Source organism: Microcaecilia unicolor, chromosome 4 (genome assembly GCF_901765095.1).
Source record: "Microcaecilia unicolor chromosome 4, aMicUni1.1, whole genome shotgun sequence".
Lineage (NCBI taxonomy): Eukaryota > Metazoa > Chordata > Amphibia > Gymnophiona > Siphonopidae > Microcaecilia > Microcaecilia unicolor.
Genome location: NC_044034.1, coordinates 142,396,924 through 142,415,491, shown reverse-complemented (window position 1 = coordinate 142,415,491; position 18,568 = coordinate 142,396,924). Strand labels below are relative to the sequence as shown.

The window sequence follows — 18,568 nt, the reverse complement described above, 5'->3', positions numbered from 1 at the left end:
CCACTGCTAACTCTAGACTCCGTTCCTTTTATCTTACTGCACCATATGCCTGGAATAGACTTCCTGAGCCGGTACATCAAGCTCCATCTCTGGCCGCGTCTTCATATCTAAGCTAAAAGCCCACCACCCTTATTTTATCATCCTCACTTTAATATTCCCTTATCTCTTGTTTGGCCTGTTTGTCTGTCCTAATTAGATTGTAAGCTCTGTCGAGCAGGGACTGTCTCTTCATGTTCAAGTGTACAGCGCTGCATACATCTAGTAGCGCTTTAGAAATGATAAGTAGTAGTAGTAATATCTATATGAGAAGTTTTCAAACAAATTAAAAAGCTGTCCAATAAAAAAAAAATCTTTTGTCCTCCACCTTTTAAGGCACCGCCTATCCAATTGAAACAGCTTTAGACTTGTTACAGATGAACCAGCAATAAAGAACGACAACGTGAATGCAGCAGCTCATAGGTTTGCTTGCTTAGTTTTGAGTGTACCACTAATGACGTCTGCGCTGGGGAGTGGAAACAGAGATTAACCAAATAGGCTTCCTTACTTACAGTGGACTACATAAACTCACTTCCACTCCTGTCTATTAAACCTCCTTGATCCTCTACTCTGCTTGAAAACGGAAGAGGCGGGACTGGGGCTGTAACCCGGAAACGGCTCGCCTCACGGCTTCCTGTCTTCGTGGCCTATGACGTAAGAGTACGTCAAACACTGCAGCGCGCAGGCGCCGGTGCGAGCCCCTTCATGGCGGCTATGCGCGATCCGAACTCCGTCGGCGGTAGTGGCCTGCAGAGTCGGAAAAAGAACCATAACAAGGTGAGTCCGTGCTCGTTCTGGGGAGCGGACGCTCACACAGAGTGCCCTTTTTTTTTGCAGCATCGTCACCCTCAAGCTTCAACACGATAGGAGGTGTAAAAGGTTTAAAGGTGCCGTCGTCCGCGTCTGCGCAGTTCACATTTTGCGGCTGAGTGCTTGCCCTTTCTTACGTGCACACGTTAGACTGTGGGAACGGACAACGGCAATTGGTCAGATTGAGGGCCTGCGTTCCATAGTAGAATTTGATTGTTTAAGCGCACATGCGCCGTGCGCAGTCTCGTGTGGTTGCAGATAGCGCTGTGCGTCTGGGATTTAGGTCAACGTGGTTAATTTAAGCTGTTGCTAAACCCAGGCGAGAAATGGAAGCTAACTGTAAAGGGTGATGATAAACTCCGGTCAGACCCACACAATGCAGCCTCTTCTTGCCATGCTGCCGCGTTCCGTTGCTGGCAGTGTTGTATCCGCGCGGAGTCGGAGAGGCTGTAAAGAGCGCCCACTAGTGGAAGGTTTGTTTATTCTGCACGCCTTATAAATTGGTAGGAGCGAGGCGTCGAGGCTACATGTCCACAGTCAGGAAGGCACTAGTTAATGTCCAATTTTTTAAAGTGAGCCATCATCTTCTATAAAAATGTAGAAATGCGTTACAACAAAGTGGAATATGAGCTCAGGGTTGTAAAAATGCCACACATTTATTGCACGGCATGAGTTTTGTGGATCGGCCAATGAGGGCTGCGGAGAAAGGTAACAAAAGTGATAAAGAGGATAGAACCCGGCCGTTTCTGGAGGTGGTAAACTGCGCTTTTCTGCTTGCAGGAAAGAGGATGGAGGGGATATGGTGGAACTTTGTAAAATCCCAGTGGGGAGGAATTGCTGTTTAACCTGCCAACACAGAAACAAAAGTCAAGCTTCAAGAAATTAATGTCCAGCCCATGCCAAACAAATCACTGTTTATTTATTTTAATGCAGTATGTAATTAAGAAGTGGGATCTGTTTTCACAGAGACACCATCTTAAAGCTGGAGATTTGTCAATGAGTGAGATTTCACTCACAGGCCCTAACCATGTCTTAAACCAGTACTAGTATATGCACATTCCAAAAACAGATGTAATCAATAAATCAAAAATAAAATTCCTTTTTCTACTTTGGTTGCCTGGTCATTTCATTTTTCTAATTGTGTTGCTCATAGCCTCTGGTTTCTGCTTTCCTCTGTCTTGTAACTCTTGCCAATCTATCTAAGTACATAAGTGTTGCATTTGGCATTTCTTCTAAGTCCATTATTCATCTTCGTACCTGTATATAATATGCAAACCGCTTTGATTGTAACCACAGAAAGGCGGTATATCAAGTCCCATTCCATTTCCTTTCCTTCTCCCTGTCTACCCTGTCCAGTATCTCCTGTTGTTTTCCCTGCTACTTCCCTCCTGCTATGTTGAGCATTTTCCCTCTCTGAATTCTTACTTTTGCCCTGTTGATTGTCTCCCGTTTGTGTCCATATCCCTGTCTCTTTGTCCAGCATTGCCCCGCACTGTCCTTATCCCTCTACATTCTCTTCCTCCTACAACCCCCCTCCTGTTGCATCAGAGAAGGAGGGACGTGGCAGAGGAAAGTGAGCCTTTACCGGCTGAAGGCAGCATGGCCTCCACTGGCAGCTAGGAAGGTTTGCGGGCTGCTGTGGGAGGGGGGAATGAGATGCCGGGCTGGGCAGTGGGGCAGAATCAGAGAGTGCAAGAGACCTGCTAATCTGCGAAGATGGGGAGCACCCACCAGTGTGTGTGACAAGCACCTTTAGGTGTGTGAGCTGGAGAAGGGACCCAGATACGCGTGTTATGCCAGTTTGGCTTATCTGTTTCCAGAGGATGTGGTTGAGGCAGCATAGTGATGGTCTAAAAAGATTCAAATGAAATACTGGAGAAAAACCAGAGCTGGCTTAACAATTAGGCAAAGATGAAAGAACATGATGTTCTTAGAACATTTTTAACAATTCCAAAGGGAAGCAAATACAAGGTGAATTCCACTCAACCTCAAGTGTTACAGGCACAAAGAGTCAAACTGAACCTGTGTTTAGTAGTATTGCCTGAGGCAGGGGCCATGTAATCTAAAAACAGTAATCACATATACAGTAAATATTTATATACTTGAAAATCATCCATAGAACTGAAAAGCTCAAAGATTAAAACCCCAATGATAGAAACATTATAAAACATTTGGCTTCTCAATACCAAATATCAGAATTAACGCAAATGTTGAAGATCATTGATGTAATTTAGTGGTTCGGATTTTCTTTTTTTTTTTTTTTTTTGAAACATTTTATTGAGTATAATTGAAACTACAAAAACATAGTTAAATTCATGTATAAACAAGTCACAAATGTATATAACATTAACAAAAACAGTACAAGTACTACACAGAAAGCACGAGTACAATGAGAATATCCAGGATCAAATTATAAATATTGTCAGATAACAAAGTGACTGACCTTTGTAATTATGTACTAGATAAATAATTATCTAAAGTTTTCCAAATACAGTTTATGAGATTTCTGGAAAGTACATCTTAAATTATTTTCATATTTCTTATAACCCAATTCCACCACATGTAGAAAGAAAGAGGTGAGTTACCCTTCCAATGATTAACAATGAGTTTAAGGGCAACAGATATTAGAAAATCAAGTAGTGGTTCAGATTTTCATCAAAACCTTTACAGCATTGGAATGATAACATCCTCAAACCAAAGGATGCAGTCATTCAGGAAAAGTAGTGACTATACAAATAAATGTTTCCTGACTGAAAATTTTGGAGAATACTAGCAAATTTAATTATCTTCAATAAATTCTTATCTTGAATTACTAGAGCCTGAGATCTTTTCAGTTCCAAACCATATGAAGGTCTGAAGGTTCAATATAGGGTCATGCAATTAACAGTCGAAGAGAATGAAATGATAAGAAAAGATGAACAGACCTGATAAAACTTTACAAAGTTGACCAAGGGTATTACTACGGCTTCGCCAAAGGCTGTAGAGAAACTAAAGCTCTCCTGATGGTAAATTGTCTTCAGTTTTCCCACTCTCAGTACCCAGGACTGGTCGATTCCTCCTTCCAGTAACAGTGTAGATGTAACTGAAGACGCCAATGTTGATTCTCCATATTAGGCATCGATTGAGCAGTCTTACCTGCAACTCCAGATCTAGTTCCAGCTTCTTCCTTTTGATGCAGTTGCTGCACATCAATTATCCTAGAGACTGAAGGAGCCTAACAGGCTCAGCAAAGTCTTGTTGTCCAAGTCGGAACCGTTCCTACTCTTGACAGAACTTCTCGAATAAAAGATACCGCATAAGTTCTTCTAAGGTTCTATAGCAGTGCACCAGCGGCTAGCAGGTGGGAAAAACCCTTGTGCTTAAGCATTCTAAATCAAAAATGGGAGTTAAAAGACCAGAGAATGAAGTGCATAATGCAGGAGCCGACTGTCACAGTGTCTTAGCCTGATGCCAAATTCTAACCAAATTACCGTTAAAACAGAAATAGCATAGAAAGTCTTAAGATGTAGCAAACTATATGTATCATTACATAAAATTGTAAATTAAAATACATTACAAATACCAAATGAAACTATTCAGTGTAGAATATTCTTTGGTGAAAACTCAAGCTTTCACCTTTATACAATCATTTTTAATATCGCCCATTAAATGGAGAACTTCCATATCATCAAGCTGATCAATCCATAGACTGGTGGGTTGTGTCCATCTACCAGCAGGTGGAGATAGAGAGCAAACTTTTGCCTCCCTATATGTGGTCATGTGCTGCCGGAAACTCCCCAGTATGTTCTCTATCTCAGCAGGTGGTGGTCACACACAGCAGCAGCTCTGGCTAGGCCTCCAAGCCTAATCCTTAGGTTTTGTTGAGGCCTGGGGTTGAGGGCTCTTTTGAGCAAGTGCAAACCTGGTGGTGCCAGGTCCCTCCTTTTCTCCCCCCTCCCGCTGGCTCCGTTTAAAAAAAAAAAAAAAAAAAATTTTAAACGTCTTTAAAGGCGTTTAATTCGACGTTTCTTTAAACGTTCATTGCAGCTACTCACTGGGACACCAGTTCGTTACAGCTCGGAGCGGCAAGCAGGTAATTTTACCTTTTTATAGCGGGCAGGGGGTTCCCCGATTCTTCTCCTTGTGGCATATGGCGTCGGAGGGCGAGGGCGCAAAGGGTCGCTCCCCGGATCGCTGGAGCGCTTCTAGAGGGGATGCGGGGGTTTTACAACCTGATTCGCCCTTGATGGGTGACAGTTTAGTGACCGATGAATGTCCCGGTCGTTCCTCCGGCGTGGCGGTTTTTTCCCGCCATAAACGCCCATCCCCCGCTCCTCGCCTCCGCCATCTTGGCCGGCCACGCGGCTCGGACGGCTTCTTCGTGGGCCGCCCTTGAGGTTGGAGACATTAATGCCATGAACGCCCTTAATTTGGGCGACGGCACAAGCGGCTAAAGTTAAGCGCCGTTCTTCCCGCGCGGCTCCTTAGCGGAGTTTCGCGCCGGACGCCATTTTGGATGCGCAGCATGTCTCTCCCCCGCTATTGCGAGCGCCGGTTGAGAGTGCGTCTAGGGCTGTTGCCCAGGCTGCGGAAGTGCACAATCTGGGGGGTTTCTCCCCCGAGTTTGTTTTGCTGCTGCATCAGGCTTTCCTCATGCAAAACGCTGCCCCTGCTCCCTCTTCTGATAAAGAGGTTGAGGTTCCCAGAGGTAAACGCCCTCGGGTTGATTTCCAGGCCTTGGAGGACTTTGTCTCCTCCGATGTAGATGAGGGCAGCGTGTCTGAGGTCTCCCAACGGTCCTTTGCGGATTCCTTGGAGGAGATAGATCCCCGCTCGGATGGAGCGGATGACCCCTCTGCAGCGCGGCTTTTTAGCCCAGAGGATTTGCCCAACCTGTTTTTACAGGCCATGGACACTTTGAAGATTTCCTCTCCGGAGGACGTCTCTCCCTCAGCCCCTGTTGGCTCTGCCATTATGCTGGGGACGAAGCGCCCGCCTAGATCCTTCCACGTGCATGATGCCATGCACACCTTAATTGCGGCTCAATGGGATGTCCCGGAAACGAGCCTTAAAGTGGCTAGGGCTATGTCCCGCCTCTATCCTTTGGCTGTGAGTCAACGTGAGGCCTATCTGTGGCCTACCGTGGATTCTTTAATCACTGCGGTGACTAAGAAAACGGCGTTGCCGGTGGAAGGTGGCACGGCCCTAAAGGACGCCTAAGACAGAAGATTGGAGGCGGCCTTAAGGTCGTCCTTTGAGGCAGCTGCTTTAAGTTTGCAGGCCTCAGTTTGCGGCTCCTATGTGGCCAGGGCGTGCCTGTCTATGGTGCAGCGGGCTTCCCCCTCGGATCTTTCCTTGAGGGCTGATTGGCCGGCCCTGGAATCGGGCTTAGCCTATTTGGCAGACTTGCTGTATGATGTCTTGAGAGCCTCAGCTAAAGGCATGGCTCAGACAGTCTCTGCGCGGCGGTGGCTTTGGCTGAAACATTGGTCTGCTGACCACGCCTCTAAATCCCGCCTGGCTAGATTGCCTTTTAAAGGCAAGCTGCTCTTTGGGGTCGAGCTGGACAAAATCGTGACCGATCTCGGCACGTCTAAGGGCAAGAAATTACCAGAGGTCAGGGCTCGGGCTAGTACTCGTCCCGGTACCTCCAGAGGACGGTTGCTGGAAGCCCGTCGGTACCGCCCGGGCAAGTCGGGTTCCTCTGCCCCCTCTTCCTTCAAGAGGAATTTCTCCCCCAAGCAGCATTCATTTCGCAGAGACCGCCGTCCCGGAGGTGCTCCCTCCGGTCCTCCCCCAGGGTCTCGTACCCAATGACGGGGCCTTGGTCCATGCCCCAGTGCAGATTGGAGGACGGCTGTCCTCGTTTCTGGGCGAGTGGACCACTATAACTTCAGACGCGTGGGTGCTGGAAGTCATCAGAGACGGCTACAAGCTAGAGTTCTGCCAACCCTTAAGAGACGGGTTTGTACTCTCTCCCTGCAAGTCTCCGGTCAAGCTGTGGCAGTGCAGCAGACCTTGGACAACCTGATCCGCCTGGGTGCGGTCGTTCCGGTGCCAAAAAATCAGATTGGCAAGGGACGTTACTCCATTTACTTTGTGGTTCCAAAGAAAGGAGGTTCTGTCCGGCCTATCCTCGACCTCAAAGGGGTCAATCGGGCCTGGAAAGTGAGGCACTTTCGCATGGAGACTCTCCGCTCTGTTATAGCGGCAGTGAAGGCAGGAGAGTTCTTGGCTTCCTTGGACATCAAGGAAGCGTACCTGCATATTCCCATCTGGCCTCCTCTCCAACGCTTTCTGCGTTTTACAGTCCTGAGACGACACTTCCAGTTCAGAGCCCTCCCTTTCGGGTTGGCTACTGCTCCGCGGACCTTTTCCAAAGTAATGGGGGTCATAGCGGCCTTCCTGCTAAAGGAAGGAGTACAAGTCCATCCTTATCTGGACGACTGGTTGATCCGAGCCCCCTCTTATGCAGAGTGCGGCAAAGCTATGGACCGGGTAGTTGCTCTTGTGAGCTCCCTGGGATGGATCATCAACTGGAAGAAGAGCCAGCTGCGCCCGACTCAGTCCCTGGAGTATCTGGGAGTTCGATTCGACACCCAAGTGGGCAGAGTGTTCCTGCCAGACAATCGGATTGTCAAGCTTCAGGCTCAGGTGGACTAGTTCCTAGTAGCCTCTCCTATTCGGGCTTGGGACTACGTGCAGCTGTTGGACTCTATGACGGCCACGATGGAAGTAGTGCCCTGGGCCAGGGCTCATATGAGACCACTACAGCTATCTCTGCTGCTGCGCTGGACTCCGATGTCGGAGGATTATGCTGTGCGCCTTCCCGTGGACCCAGCAGTGCGCAAGGCGCTGAGCTGGTGGACGCAGACAGACAAGTTGTCTGCAGGATTGCCTCTGGTGACCCCGGAGTGGATTGTCGTCACGACAGACGCCTCTTTGATGGGCTGGGGAGCCCACTGCTTGGGAAGGACAGCGCAGGGGCTCTAGTCTCCTGCAGAGGCAAGTGGTCTATCAACCTCCTGGAACTCAGAGCCATTCGGTTGGTGTTATTGGAGTTCATCCCGGTACTGGTGTTGTAGCCTGTACGGGTCCTGTCGGACAATGCCACGGCTGTGGCCTATATCAACCGCCAGGGAGGTACCAAGAGCGCCCCTCTAGCCAAGGAGGCTATGAGTCTTTGCCAGTGGGCGGAAGCGAACCTGGAGCAGCTTTCAGCGGCCCACATTGCCGGAGTCATGAATGTCAAGGCGGACTTTCTCAGTCGCCATACCTTGGAGCCCGGAGAGTGGCAACTATCTGCTCAGGCGTTCTTGGACATCACGAAGCGCTGGGGCCAGCCGAGCCTAGATCTGATGGCGTCATCGGCCAATTGCCAAGTGCCGCGCTTTTTCAGCAGAGGACGGGACCCTCGATCCCTGGGAGTAGATGCTCTTCTCCAACAGTGGCCGACACAAGAGCTCCTCTATGTGTTCCCGCCCTGGCCCATGTTGGGCAGGGTGCTAGACCGGGTGGCAAAGCATCCCGGCAGGGTAATCCTGGTGGGTCCGGATTGGCCCAGACGTCCCTGGTATGCGGACTTGATCAGGCTCTCAGTCGACGATCCTCTGCGGCTGTCAGTGGAGCAGGGCCGGTTACATCAGGGTCCCGTGGTGATGGAGGATCCCTCTCCCTTTGGTCTTACGGCCTGGCTATTGAGCGGCAGCGTCTGAGGAAGAAGGGCTTCTCAGACAAGGTCATCGCCACTATGCTGAGAGCGAGGAAACGCTCTACTTCTACTGCTTACGCCAGGGTTTGGCGTATCTTTGCAGCATGGTGTGAAGCAGGCTCACTTTCTCCCTTCACTGCTCCAATTTCTTCAGTGTTGGCGTTCCTGCAAGAAGGTCTGGAGAAAGGCCTGTCGCTCAGTTCCCTTAAAGTCCAGGTAGCGGCTCTGGCTTGCTTCAGGGGCCGCCTGAAGGGTGCTTCCCTGGCTTCGCAGCCAGATGTGGTGCGCTTTCTCAAGGGAGTTAATCACCTGCGCCCTCCTCTGCACTCAGTGGTGCCTGCGTGGAATCTCAACCTGGTGCTAAGAGCATTGCAGAAGCCGCCTTTTGAACCCTTGTCGAGGGCATCTCTGAAAGACCTGACATTGAAAGCAGTCTTTTTGGTGGCTATCACTTCAGCCAGAAGAGTTTCCGAGCTCCAGGCGCTCTCATGTCGAGAGCCTTTTCTGCAGTTCACTGAGGCAGGAGTGACTATTCGCACAGTGCCTTCCTTCCTGCCCAAGATTGTTTCTCGCTTCCATGTGAATCAGCAGCTCTGTCTCCCTTCCTTTCGTAGGGAGGACTACCCAGAGGAGTACTCTGCTCTTAATTATCTGGATGTGAGACGAGTCATCTTCAGATACTTGGAAGTGACCAATGATTTCCGGAAATCGGATCATCTGTTTGTCCTGTTTGCAGGTCCTCGTAAGGGTCTGCAGGCTGCTAAGCCTACAGTGGCAAGATGGGTCAAGGAAGCCATTGCAGCGGCTTATGTGGCCGCGGGGAAGGTGCCGCCTATCCAGCTGAAGGCTCACTCCACGAGAGCTCAGGCGGCCTCGATGGCAGAGGCCGGATCCGTCTCCTTGGAAGAGATATGCAAGGCGGCAACTTGGGCTTCGGCTCATACATTCTCCAAGCATTACCGTTTGACTGTGGCTGCACGGGCGGAGGCCCGGTTTGGAGCTTCAGTGTTGAGGTCAGGGATTTCAATGTCCCGCCCTGGGTGAGTACTGCTTCGGTACATCCCACCAGTCTATGGATTGATCAGCTTGATGATATGGAAGGTAAAATTATGTATAATCATACCTGATAATTTTCTTTCCATTAATCATAGCTGATCAATCCATAGCCCCTCCCAGATATCTGTTCTGTTTTTATTCTGGTTGCATTTCAGGTTCAAGTTTAGTCTTCAGTTATTTCAGAAAGACTTCGTGTTCAAGTTCTTTCACTTGGATTCTTCAAGAGTTGAGACGAGTTTGTGTTACAGTGAGCTGCTGCATTCCTCTCCCCTCCGTTTTATGGGGCTGGATTGAGACATAAATTCTGCCGGCACTCCCTCCCGCTTCGTGCGGCTGTAGGGCAGCTTTGTACCCCTCCCGCTTCGGCGGTGTTAGGGTCAGTCAGCTCCTCCCGCGGTTGCGGTTGCAGGATAAGCCAGATCCCCCCGCATCGGCGGGTGTGGTGTCCCTCCCCCGCTCCGCGGGGATGAGCTGGACGGATTCCCCTCCCCCACTTGTGTGGGGATGAGCTGGGTTAATTCCCCTCCCCCGTTTCGGCGGTGGTGAGCTGGGCAGAGTGTCCCTTCGTGGGTGTAATTCTCTAAGTGCTGAGTCCTGCGGATGGAGCTTTGATATCGACATACTGAGGAGTTTCCGGCAGCACATGACCACATATAGGGAGGCAAAAGTTTGCTCTCTATCTCCACCTGCTGGTAGATGGACACAACCCACCAGTCTATGGATTGATCAGCTATGATTAATGGAAAGAAAATTATCAGGTATGATTATACATAATTTTACCTTGTAGCAATGTATTTGAAAGTCAGGGACCTGTAACTAAGCAGACCCACTCCTATGTACAAGATCTTTTAGCTCAACACAGATAGGGTACCTCCAGTAGACCTTTTTGAGAACCAGTAGGTTGGTAGCCTGAGGATTCCTAAATGTGTTGGTGGGGGGAAGGGTGGTTGTGTGAAAGCTATCTGGGGTGAGGAGAAACCTCTACAGGGTTGCAGTTCCAACCCTAACCATGTTGGGCAGAGTTGGTCATTTTGTTGATTAACATTTTAGATGATAGTAGATAATGTGATTGGACTGAAAGCCCAGAGGAGCAGGTGACTTAAGCCTTGACTTTAGTTCTCGAATAGCAGAATTGTTATGTAAAAAGCAGAATTATTTTGAAAATTGTGACTTCAGGAAGCAGATTTGGTACCTAGAAGTATTTATTCTTTCATTTGTACTGTGCAGATCCCAGTTGTAAAACTCTTTCTTTTACTTAGGGCAGAACTGCTAAAGCCTTGAAGTGTTTACAGTTTGCTAATCCTGGACGTCAGACTGAGTTCACACCGGAAACAAGTAAAAGAGAAAAGAGAAGACTGCAAACGAAAAGCACACCTGCAAGTTCAGACAGGTGAGCTACCTTTCTACACAGTCTTAGATGTGTTAGTGCACTGGGCTTATTAGCTTGGTTGTATGCAGTTTCAGTCGCTATGATTGGGGACGTGGTCTGTAAAGTTTTAAACATCCCATCTTTTTGATGCTGCTTTTAACTCCTAACTAGAGAGTTGCACTGGGACAGAAATCTTACCCATCCCCACCCATCCCCGTAAGAATTTAATGGTACATAAAAGAAAATTCCAGTCAGCTCCCTCAGTCTCTCTCTGGATTTGAGCCACAACACTGTAGGCAAGGAAGGAACGGAAGTTGGAACACTCTGGTGCGCACATGTAAGACTTGTCTCCAATTCACTTGCACTGTTTGCTGAGAGGTCGCAACATGCATGCGCCAGTAGGTCAGGTGACATCTGGTTCTCGTGCCTGTGTCACAGCTGAGGTCTGTGCACCAGCCTGATAGCAAAGAGGATTAATAGTGACATAGTAAGTGACAGCAAATAGACCTGAACGGTCCATCCACTCTGCCAATAGTCACACTCATGATCAATTCATCATTAAATCAACGAGTGTGATATTATATACTTGATTATGGTCTTTCTTTCATGTTTCTGGAACAAAGACCACAGAAGTCTTTCTGGCCCTATCCTTATGTTCCAACTACTGGAGTTGCCGTTGAAGCCCACTCCAGTCTATTCATCTTCTCATTTGTGGGACACAGACTGTAAAAGTCTGTCCTGCACTGTCCTCATGTTCCAGCCACTGAAGTTGGTGTCTAAGCCCTTTCCAGCCCATCCTAAACCAGATTGCCATGTATGAGACACAGACCAAACAAGTCTGCCAGGTATCAGCCCTAGTTCATCACAGCCAGAGTCGCCATCTAAGCGTCACTTGACACATCCACACACATGCAGCCATTTAAGGTTAGGTTTTATATAACTTCCATTTTCTAATTAGAGATACTCTGTGTTCATCCCACGCCTTTTTGAATTCCGTCATCATTTGTGACTCTACCACCTCCTTAATGGAAGACTTTCCACATTTGTGCTGTTAAAGCAAGGAAGAAGAAGAGGAGGAGACGACAGCACTCAAAGAAATTGGTATTCGGTAGATGAGAGGCTGGTGCAGGTGCAGCTTACACTTCTACGAGAAGACCGCAGAGCTGCTTCCATCTCCGCGGGAACCCCGCAGGAACTGCCTCCGTCCCAGCAGGTTCTGCGGGATTCCCGCGAACCCCATTCCCGTACAGCTCTGTACTCCTAACCCTTATTCACTTGTTCAGAACCCTTATTTTATCATCCTCACTTTAATATTCCCTTATCTCTTGTTTGTCCTGTTTGTCCTAATTAGATTGTAAGCTCTGTCGAGCAGGGACTGTCTCTTCATGTTCTACAGTGTTGTGTACGTCTAGTAGCGCTATAGAAATGATAAGTAGTAGTAGTAAAAGAAACTAGCAGTGAAACCAGATTTTGACTGCTTTTCTTCAGTTGTGCACCCCCCCCACCCCTCCCACTTGCAGTTCCAAACATAGCAGTCTTCAGGGAGCAGGTGTGGAGAAGGGAGCCTTTTTACCTTTGTGCTGAGCATCTTCAGTGTTAAAGAAAGTAGCATGATTCAAAACCAGCCCAGAAGTGGTTGGAGGCGAGCCACTGGATTATAAGCGCCAAGCATTGAGAGCCGTAGGATACATAGAGGTGTGCTTTCAAAGCACTTAGACTTACAAAGTCTAAGTGCTTTGAAAATGAGCCCCATAGTGGAGTCAAGTTCAGCCCTTTCTCCTACTATTACAGCCACTTAGATATGTAGGAAGCTGTTGCCTGCAGGGAAGGTAATAGCAGATATCACAACACAGGGTCTTATCAATTTGTTCAAATATTAATAGACTGATGGTCTGAGTAGGTGAAAATATTGTTGAATTCGATCTTAGAGGGCAGTGGTTAACTTAATTAACTTCCTCTTGTGACCCTGATCTTTTAAGATACAAATCTGTAAATGATATAGAAAACACTGCAATCTGTTGCAAAATAATCCCTACATTTTCAGGGTGTTCTCAAATGTCCAGTGAAAACATTTTTTTCCCCAAAAGAACTAAACGTTTCTGCTGGTGGTGGTGGTGGTTTTTTTTTTTTTTTTGTGGGGGAGGGGGGGGAATAATTTTGTAACAGATTGCTCATGTGAGAAATCTAAAAAGCACCTATTCTAAGCCTAATATAGACTCCTGTGTGCCTTCATAAACCAGATTCCTGTTCCAAACCCAGTAGCACGCAAATGTTGATGCACAAATTTACACCTGATCTGAAGTTGGTATAAATTGTATTAAGAACATAAGAGTAGCCATACTGAGTCAGAGCAATAGACAATCTAGCCCAGTATCCTGTTTTCCGAACAGTGGCCAATCCAGGTCACAAGTATCCGGCAGAAACCCAATTAGCAGCATCATTCCATGCTACCAACCCCGGGGCAAGCAGTCTGTCTCAATAGGAGTTGTCCAAACCTTTTTTAAACCCAGATATATTAACTGCTATTACTACATCCTTTGGCAAAGAATTTCAGAGCTTAACTATTTGTTGAGTGAAAAAAAATATTTATTTACTTCTGTTACACTTTTAATGTAAATTGCAAAGCAGATTGTAATAATAGACTTCTGCTGCCTCTAGTGCAGCTTAGTAAACGGGGCCCTTAAAGTATCTGACCCTGGACATAATACAAATTTATCATCTGCATAACCTAGTGGAAAAAATATTCAGAGTTCCCTAAAGGGATTGAGAAAATATTGAAAGGTGACCCCTGTGGAACACCACAAGTTGACAGTCAACTTGAAGACCGTTGCCCATTTTTAAGAACTGTATATGATCCAGAAAAACAATTCAAATGTGTGTATGTGTACCCAAGTATGTTATAAAATATGCACATATGTGATAACTGCCTCTGTTTCACCGATAAATTCGAGTGCCTACATGTGGCGCACATATGAGCTGTTTCCCATGGAAACTCTTATCTCTATATATAAAGCAGACACGTGTGTTTCCTCAGGCCCCCGAAGAGCTATGAACACCAAACCTGGCGTGCAGACTGTACCTGCTGTTGCCAAGGTTAATATATAGTTTGAGGCGATTCGGTTCACGGGGGCACTCGGGAGAAGGGGATCAATACCCCTATCCATTAAATAAGTACATAGTACATAAGTACATAAGTAGTGCCATACTGGGAAAGACCAAAGGTCCATCTAGCCCAGCATCCTGTCACCGACAGTGGCCAATCCAGGTCAAGGGCACCTGGCACGCTCCCCCAACGTAAAAACATTCCAGACAAGTTATACCTAAAAATGCGGAATTTTTCCAAGTCCATTTAATAGCGGTCTATGGACTTGTCCTTTAGGAATCTATCTAACCCCTTTTTAAACTCCGTCAAGCTAACCGCCCGTACCACGTTCTCCGGCAACGAATTCCAGAGTCTAATTACACGTTGGGTGAAGAAAAATTTTCTCCGATTCGTTTTAAATTTACCACACTGTAGCTTCAACTCATGCCCTCTAGTCCTAGTATTTTTGGATAGCGTGAACAGTCGCTTCACATCCACCCGATCCATTCCACTCATTATTTTATACACTTCTATCATATCTCCCCTCAGCCGTCTCTTTTCCAAGCTAAAAAGCCCTAGCCTTCTCAGCCTCTCTTCATAGGAAAGTCGTCCCATCCCCACTATCATTTTCGTCGCCCTTCGCTGTACCTTTTCCAATTCTACTATATCTTTTTTGAGATACGGAGACCAGTACTGAACACAATACTCCAGGTGCGGTCGCACCATGGAGCGATACAACGGCATTATAACATCCGCACACCTGGACTCCATACCCTTCCTAATAACACCCAACATTCTATTCGCTTTCCTAGCCGCAGCAGCACACTGAGCAGAAGGTTTCAGCGTATCATCGACGACGACACCCAGATCCCTTTCTTGATCCGTAACTCCTAACGCGGAACCTTGCAAGATGTAGCTATAATTCGGGTTCCTCTTACCCACATGCATCACTTTGCACTTGTCAACATTGAACTTCATCTGCCACTTGCACGCCCAATCTCCCAGTCTCGCAAGGTCCTCCTGTAATCGTTCACATTCCTCCTGCGACTTGACGACCCTGAATAATTTTGTGTCATCGGCGAATTTAATTACCTCACTAGTTATTCCCATCTCTAGGTCATTTATAAATACATTAAAAAGCAACGGACCCAGCACAGACCCCTGCGGGACCCCACTAACTACCCTCCTCCACTGAGAATACTGGCCACGCAATCCTACTCTCTGCTTCCTATCTTTCAACCAGTTTTTAATCCATAATAATACCCTACCTCCGATTCCATGACTCTGCAATTTCTTCAGGAGTCTTTCGTGCGGCACTTTGTCAAACGCCTTCTGAAAATCCAGATATACAATATCAATATCAATGCAGGCCGGAAAGTTTCTTCTTGCTGTTGCTAAGCGACAAACTACTTGGAACTCTTGAGACTGGTAGGGAGAAACATGGACAGCAGCTGTCCCTCTCTTATTCTCTAATACCTTCTTCCTTAACAATTTCATTACAAGGAGGATTCAGAGACTGTTGGGAACAGGGTAGGGAAAAAGTATTGTGGTCATGTTGGGAAGTGTCTGTGTGTACATGAATTCACTACCCCACCAGGGGAATGCTCCTCGGAAAGGGCGGGAAACTGAATTTCAATATGCCCTTGAAAAGAAGGCTGTGTTTGCTAGATTGAAAGAAACAACTAATCGAGAAATCAGCCTAAACAAATTGATTGGATGCTAGATTGAAAGAAACAACTAATCGAGAAATCAGCCTAAACAAATTGATTGGATGCTAGATAGAAAGAAACAATCAAGAAAATCTATCTAAACAAATTGATTCAGTCACACTCAGCCATTCTCACACACCCCCACTCACATTCACCTATTCTCACACACCCCTCAGCAAAACACTCACACTCACCCATTCTCACACACCTCTCAGCAGAAAACCCCCACTCAAACCCTCTTCACCAGTACACCCCCCCATTCACATTCATTCTCACACTCACCCTTCAGCAGTACACCCCCACTCACACATTCATACCCCCTCATTACCACACCCCCATTCACATTCACCCATTCTCACACCTCCCCTCAACTGTACAAAAATAAGCGCTGCGTACAACTAGTAACGCTATAGAAATGATTTGTAGTAGTAGTAACTCAGTAGCACACCCTCACTCACACTGACCCATTCTTACATACCCATTCACACTCTCAGCAGTTCACCCCACTCAGCCATTTTCACACACCCCTCAACACTGTCAATGTTTAAGGGTTGCTTAAAGTAGAATGTATTTAAAACAGCCCATAGTTCTTGGGCCACTCATGGATCCAGATACTAAATTGTTTGTTTTCTAAACCTTTCTCAGTTACAAAGTACTAACCTATCGCTGAGCGATGCCAGCAGGGACAGCTAGTCTTTTCTAAAATTGCCTCCATTCTATGGAGAAAGAGCGTCATGAGCCACAAATGCTTCTGCTCAAACCTTAGCTCAAGAGTAAATGTGTGATTTCAGCCATGAATTGACTGAGATAGAGAACCTGTACATTCTGGGGACATTCCTCTCTTGCCACCTGAGCTCCCTGAGGACATAAGCTTTGGTCATACCAGTAGGAGTAACCTTTTCACTGCAGTGTGGAAGACTGATAGTCCACACCCTTTGCATTCCTTTTTGTAGAATGTGCTAAATATAACCAGTCATTCAGCACTCCGCCTTGGTGACACGTTTCAGAACAAGATCTTCTTGGCTTATGATAGTTGGTAGAAGGCTGCAGTACTGTACAGTCGCAGGAAATAACTTCTCTCACTTTTGATTTTCCAGGCAGACCCTGCCCACTAAAAGCAAAGTCTATGATAACCGGGGCCTGCTGTTGTACAGTGGGATGGACCTTTGCGACTGCCTGGATGAAGACTGCTTGGGCTGCTTCTACTCTTGTCCTAACTGTGGCTCCAACAAATGCGGAGTGGAGTGCCGCTGTGACCGCAAGTGGTTGTACGAACAGATTGAAATAGAAGGAGGAGAAATCATTCGCAATAAGCACGTGGGATAAAGAGCAACAGCGAGCACCTTCTTAACAGCCCTTCCTCCCTGCTTCAGTCAACACCTGTCAAGTTCAGTGTTTCATGCAGTAGTAGAGAGAGGTTATAGAAATAAGCTATTATAACTTCTATTCTTACTAAAGCAGAGTTTATAATTATATAAATAATTTATACAGAGATTGTAATCAAGAGACTAATATAGTCACTGGAATCACCTTTCCCTGGTTCACATGGGACTCATGTCCAAGCTAGAAAAAGCTTGGCCCCACCTGGCTTCTTTTCCTGCGTTAGGGTGAGTGACTGACTGGTGGGGTCCTGAATGCAGTCCAGATCAGTTCCTCCATCCTGAATTGTGAGACTGGGTGTTTGAACAAGAGTTTGATGAGTATGGTCTCCAGCCTAAGAAAGCCCATTAGAAAGCAGACCCATGGCAAAGGTCTACAGTGTCCCAAGACTATTTTTAAATTTTAGGAATTCAGTGCTCTTTTATTCTTAGCTCATTCAGTGAGTGCCTAATTTATCTTTCTGCATCAACCAACATATTCCATATTCCTTTATCCTGATCATCATTACTTATGTTGGCCTGAGTCTCATCCAGTTCTTTGTAAAACAAACAAACAAAAAAGTTGTACCTCATGCTGTAAAAGTCAATATTTAAGAAGTAGGAATGATGTAACAGCCTCCTCTGGGATCCCTTCCAAAGGGGGGAGAAAAGCTAGGTCAATATTCCTATATAATCCAATGATATCTGGATAAGGTGGGGCCCAGGAAGTTGGCAACTTACCTGAACTCGGTTAGTGTTTCTTTCAGCGGGACTGTTTTGCTGGCCTGCTTTCAGTGCTGGAGTGGGGAGTGAGAACTTGTCATAAATACTGCTGGTGTCATTTTATATTTGAAAATGAGTGGGGGAAGGGAGGTATAATCAGAAAAGTGTACATCTGATCTTGGCCCTGTGATAACTATTAACTGTCTGGACAGCCCTTCATGTTCACTTAACATCTGTCTCTAGGGGATTTGGATGTAGTACTGAAGATGAGCAGGTCTGCTTCCTTCAGAGATGAATTTGGTGTTGGAGAAAAAAGTAAGGATGCTAATGTACAGACATTCAAGTCACAGAGGATTAATGAACTTTGGTGTTTTTATTTGGATTTTTAATTTAAGTGCAGTTTCTCTAATATTGTGCATAAATTATAGGAACAAGAAATAAAGAAACTGAACTTGTGAAAAGTGAGTCTCAGTTTTTGTTTTTTTTTACCTCTCTGATAATCTTGTAGCTGGATGGGGAAAGGAAAAGAAGGATGAATGTAAGTCTGCAGCAGTTTTTCATTTTATATATTAGGCTGACATCTGCTGGCAACAGTAAAGTTTTACATGTACTCTGTTTATATTAGTCTTTTCAGGCTGGTAGATTTTATTTATAACCTTTCTGGAAATTATTAATATTTTTTTTCCAAAGGGTTCTCAGATGCTAGTGGTGCAGCCCAGATTCTACAAGGAGGAG

The 18,568-nt window shown here is 46.4% G+C and overlaps 1 protein-coding gene across 1 annotated transcript; it reads left to right on the top strand.

Annotated features, from left to right (window-relative positions):
- Positions 1-697: 697 nt before the first annotated feature.
- ARL14EP (ADP ribosylation factor like GTPase 14 effector protein) lies at positions 698-18,294 on the top strand. The gene is made up of 3 exons (XM_030200686.1): positions 698-813; positions 10,852-10,982; positions 16,850-18,294. Exons 1-3 carry the CDS (start codon positions 742-744, stop codon positions 17,076-17,078), a joined length of 432 nt encoding a protein of 143 aa, XP_030056546.1. The 5' UTR covers positions 698-741; the 3' UTR covers positions 17,079-18,294.
- The last annotated feature ends 274 nt before the right edge of the window (positions 18,295-18,568 follow it).